The following is a 5,482-nucleotide window of genomic DNA, read 5'->3' as shown; positions in this document are numbered from 1 at the left end:
TATATATACATGACAGGCTTCTTTCAGTTTCCGTCTACCAAGGTGCCATGCAGTGGGACTGAACCCGGAACCATGTGGTTTGTAAGCAAGCTTCTTACCACACAGCCATGCCTGCGCTTATATATATATATTTTTTCCTTGTTATGAAGAGTAGAGAATATCCAAGATCTTAACAATTTTTCAAGCCGAACACATGGAGAAAGGTGTTCACCTCCATTTTGGAGATCATTAAGCTAAAAGACATCTTTACCATTGATAATATGTTTTTTCGTGCTCGTTGTTTTTGATTGGCGCCAAGTAGGGAATGGATTTTGTTTAGCTTTTTTTATAGAATAAAATCTGTTTCCTGTTAATTCATGTTGGATATTTTTCTACATTGCTTTAGATGTATGTGTATGCTTGTACGTATATGTATGTGTGTATGTTTGTATGCATTTATGTGTATGTATGTGTGGATGTATATGTGTATGAATATGCGTATGTATATATATGTGTGTGTGTGTATGTTATAGATTGATAGATAGATAGATAAAGATACACATACAATGCACCCACATATGTCTGCGTATGTTTGTATGTGTGTGTATAGATGTATGTGGCATTAGGGAGGGCATCCAGCTGTAGAAGCCATACCAGATCAGATTGGAACCTGGTGCAGCTCCCCAGCTTATCAGTTTTCAAACCATTCAACCCATACCAGCATAGAAAACAAACATTAAATGATGATATATGTGTGTGTGTATATATATATATAGTAAAGGGTAAAATTAATTAATTAATTAATTAATTAATAATTTTCCCAAGTAGTTCAGTATGTTAAAATAACCTTTATCAGTAACCTTCTACAAAGATTCTATAATTATAAGCATAATTATAATTAGGGTTCATCAAAATTGCTCCACCACATTCCAAACTTTAGAAATGGCAGTTAAATATTATTCCTCTACCATAAGATAACTCCCAGACAGCAATACTCAGTAGTTAAAGAGAGAAAAAAGCCTGGTGGATTCGTTATTTTTTCTCTTTACCTACGTTAATTGTGAGTATTGCTGTCTGGGAGTTATCTTATGGTCGAGGAACAACATTTAACTGCTATTTCTAAATTTCGGTATGTGGTGAAGCAATTTTGCTGAACCCTATACTCTTTACTCTTTTATACTCTTTTACTTGTTTCAGTCATTTGACTGTTGCCATGCTGGAGCACCGCCTTTAGTCGAGCAAATCGACCCCAGGACTTATTCTTTGAAAGCCTAGTACTTATTCTATCGGTCTCATATGCCGAACCGCTAAGTTACGGGAACGTAAATACACCACCATCGGTTGTCAAGCAATGCTGGTGGGGGACAAATACAGATACACAAACGTATACACACACACATACATATAAATATATACATATATACGATGGGCTTCTTTCAGTTTCCGTCTACCAAATCCACTCACAAGGCTTTGGTCGGCCTGAGGCTATAGTAGGAGACACTTGCCCAAAGTGCCACGCAGTGGGAATGAACCCGGAACCATATAGTTGGTAAGCAAGCTACTTACCACACAGCCACTCCTGCGCCTATAATTATAGAATTTTTATATATATATATGTTTATAAGTGTTCCTTTCTTTGTTCTTCTTCTTCAGGGCTTTTGATGTTGGCAGAAAGAAATTTCTTTCCTTCAAACATTTCTACATTGGTTTGGCAGCTCTTGATCCTCATACAAACCATGGTGGTGGTTCTGCTGAAATTCGCTGCAAATATATTTTCCGCTTCTACAGTTCTCACAAAGAAGGATTTCTGGAGCCTTCTGAATTTCGGTAAATACCTTTATCACTTGTTTTTCAGATTTTGATTTGGGTATTTTTTCAACACCCAACATGTTTTTTTAGATCCCTTCCCAATTCACCATGTTCTTGACTCAAATTCTCTTGAGGTTGACTTTGCTTTTCGTCCTTTCAGTGGTCAATAAAAGAAGTACGAATTGAACACTGGCGCTCCAGCCCCATAAAATTTCAGGCTTTGTGCCTCAAGTAGAAAGGATTACTGTTTATTATAGTATAGCTATGTGGTTAAGAAACCTGCTTTGGAAGCACATGATCATCATCGTCATCATCACCATCATCATCATTATTATCATCATCACCATTATCATCATCATCGTTATTATCATCCCAATCCCCATCATCGTCATTTAACATCCATTATCCATGCTGGCATGGGTTGGACAGTTTGATCAGAGCTGGCAAGCCGGAGAGCTGCACCAGGTTTCAGTCTGATTTGGCCTGGTTTCTACAGCTGGATGTCCTTCCTGTGCATCAGGTGCATGCACACAGCACCGGCACAGGTGCCTATATGTAGCATCAGTACAGATGCGTTTTACCTGACACCAGCAGCCACGGTCCCACAAAATTAGGATCGCTGAGCAGAAGAAGGATGCCAGCGACATGCCTATCTGCAAAGACAACCTGTATGTATGGCCCTTAAGCAACTGACTTCTACTACAGCCCTGGGCTGACCCAAAGCCTTGTGAGTATATATGATTGATGGAAACTGAAAGAAGCCTGTAGTGTGTGTGTGTGTGCATGTGTTGCTGACTCCTTGTCTTGACATTGTGTGAAAGGTGTAAATGAGTATCACTCAGTCAGCTGTGTCCCTTTATTTCTAGTCTTTTGTAGAAAATATGTCTGGCCAAGGGGGAATATTACGTTGCTTGGAAACAGGTGAGGGTTGGTGACAGGAAGGGCATCCAGCTGTAGAAAATCTGCCTCCACAAATTCTGTGTGACCCATCCATGCATGGGAAAGTGCACATTAAAATGACAACAATGATGATGGTTATTAGGATGAAGGTTATTAGGATGACGGTGATGATAGTGTTCATGATGACAATGATGATGATGGTGATGATGACAACAAGGAGGAGGAGGGAAGATATAATGTTGATGATGCTAGTATTGATGATGACAAAGACAATGATGAGGATGATGACGACAAGGAGGACAGGAGATATAATACTGATGATAACCTATGATATAGTTTAGTTGAGTCTACTCATGTATCTTTAGTAGTAAAATATAAATTAATTGCTGGCAATTAATTTAGCAACCTTAATACACTACCACATACGAGGGACAGACAAAAATTATCTGTACTTTTGTCATAACATATCTTCATTATTGCCACACTGCCTTCTGTGCACACATTCTTATAGTTGGTAGTATAGTGGTCACGTGATTGAAGTTTGAGCCTGATCGCACCATTTTTCTTTCTGGTTTTACAGTGTAAGCATGGCTGCTCCACTAGCAATGTGCACCAAAGAAGAACAAAGAATGGTGATATCTGATTTCTCTGGTCAGAAGGTGTCAGGTGCTGAAGTTCATTGGACACTTTTAGTACAATATGGGCACTGACTGCATAGAAGTGTGTATGAGTGAATTGAGAACGTTAAAAGTGGCCGGACAAGCATGATGTACAAATAGGGAACAGGATGTTCGTCAACCTCCACCACTGATGAGAAGATTCAACAAGCTCGAGAGATGGTAATGGTGAACTGGTGAGTTATCGTCGATAAGGTAGTCCTGGTTCTCTGCAGATTAGTTCTGGTTCTACCTATCAAATCATCCAAGATGAATTCAGCTTCCATAAAGTCTGTGCAAGATGGGTACCAAGAGAGCTTACTGCAGAGCACAAGCACCAACGTCATGAAGTCTGCCAACGTTTACTCGATCACTACAACAATGAGGGTGAGGAATTTTTTAGTAGAATAGTCACAGGAGATGAAACATGGGACCATCATTATAAGGCGGAATCCAAAAGACAGAGTATGGAGTAGGAACATCCTGGCTTGCCAGCAACGAAGAAATTCAAAAACTCAGTCTTCTATGGAAAAGGTGATGCTAACCCTTTTTTGGGGTCAAAATGGTCTATACTGGAAGACTACCTGAAAAAGGGGTGTATGATCAACAGAGCAAGATACAGTGCTTTGCTGGCCAACAAACTGAAGCCAGACAAGCATGATGTACAAATGGGGAACAGGATGCCCGTCAACCTCCAACACTGATGAGAAGATTCAGCAAGCTCGAGAGATGGTAATGGTGAACCAGTTCACTATAACCATCTCTCGGATCACTGCTCTTTGTTCTTCTTTGGTGCACATTGCTAGTGGAGTGGCCGTGCTTATGCTGTAAAGCCAGAAACAAAAATGGCACGATCAGGCTCAAACTTCAATCACATGACCCCTATAGTACCAACTGTAGGCCTGCATGCACAGAAGGTAGTTGTTGTTGTTGGCACTCCGTCGCTTATGACGTCGAGGGTTCCAGTTGATCCGATCAACAGAACAGCCTGCTCGTGAAATTAACGTGCAAGTGGCTGAGCACTCCACAGACACGTGTACCCTTAACATAGTTCTCAGGGAGATTCAGCGTGACACAGAGTGTGACAAGGCTGACCCTTTGAATTACAGGCACAACAGAAACAGGAAGTAAGAGTGAGAGAAAGTTGTGGTGAAAGAGTACAGCAGGGTTAGCCACCATCCCCTGCCGGAGCCTCATAGAGCTTTTAGGTGTTTTCGCTCAATAAACACTCACAACGCCCGGTCTGGGAATCAAAACCGTGATCCTATGACCGCGAATCTGCTGCCCTAACCACAGGGCCATTGCACCTCCACACAGAAGGTAGTACGACAATAATAAAGATATGTTATGGCGGAAGTGCAGATAACTTTTAACTTTGCCTCGTATATTAAGGCAGCAAGCTAGCAGAATCGTTAGAGGGGACTAGAGTAGGGTGAAATGAAGGAGACCTTCTTCAGGAGAATTAGGCTTATGCCTGTTGTGAACTCCAGGAATCACAAGGTTCAGAATGTAACTCAGTTCCTGCGGTGCATGAGGGTACAACACTCCTCTCCACCAAATGGGATATCAGTCAGCCACAGGGTTAAACTTCTCAGCTACCAGGTTGGTACCTCTTTACAGCTGAGTGGACTGGAGCAATGTGAAATGAAGTGTTTTTTGCTCATGAGCACAAAACACTGCCAAGTTCAAATGCCACTGGGACTGACTTTACCTTTCATCCTTTCACGGTTGATGAAATAAGTACCAGTTGTACACTGGGGATCAATTTTAATTGACTCAGCCCTTCCCCCTAACTTGCTGAACTTGGGCCAGAATTTGAAACCAAAATTGCCAAGTATGTTAACCCTTTCAATACCAACCTGGCTGAAACCACCTCTGGCTCTGTCGTACAAATGTCTTGATTTCATAAGTTCTGAATTAAAATCTTCCACCAAACCTTAGTCACAATTTATGTTCCTAACACTAGCTTGATGATAACTGAGTTATTTTACTAAATTCTTTGTTATATTTAAAGTAATTGAAAGAAACACAGATCATCTCAACAGAAATAGGGTAACAAAAGGATTAAATGCTTATAAGTAAATACTGTACCACACTTTTGTTAGCAGTTGTAAATTTTTTATAGAAATTGGATCCAG

General features: G+C 40.6%; 1 protein-coding gene across 1 annotated transcript in view; it reads left to right on the top strand.

Annotated features, from left to right (window-relative positions):
• Nucleotides 1-5,482, top strand: part of LOC106883514 (uncharacterized) — a 13,906-nt gene that overhangs the window by 4,740 nt on the left and 3,684 nt on the right. The window contains exon 3 of the mRNA XM_052977012.1: nucleotides 1,633-1,806. Within this exon, the coding sequence (XP_052832972.1) occupies nucleotides 1,633-1,806 (174 nt within the window). The remainder of the gene's footprint in view (nucleotides 1-1,632; nucleotides 1,807-5,482) is intronic.

This window comes from Octopus bimaculoides, chromosome 26, assembly GCF_001194135.2.
Source record: "Octopus bimaculoides isolate UCB-OBI-ISO-001 chromosome 26, ASM119413v2, whole genome shotgun sequence".
Classification (NCBI taxonomy): Eukaryota; Metazoa; Mollusca; class Cephalopoda; order Octopoda; family Octopodidae; genus Octopus; species Octopus bimaculoides.
The sequence above is the reverse complement of the archived record's forward strand: the minus strand, read 5'-3'. Positions and strand labels throughout refer to the sequence as shown.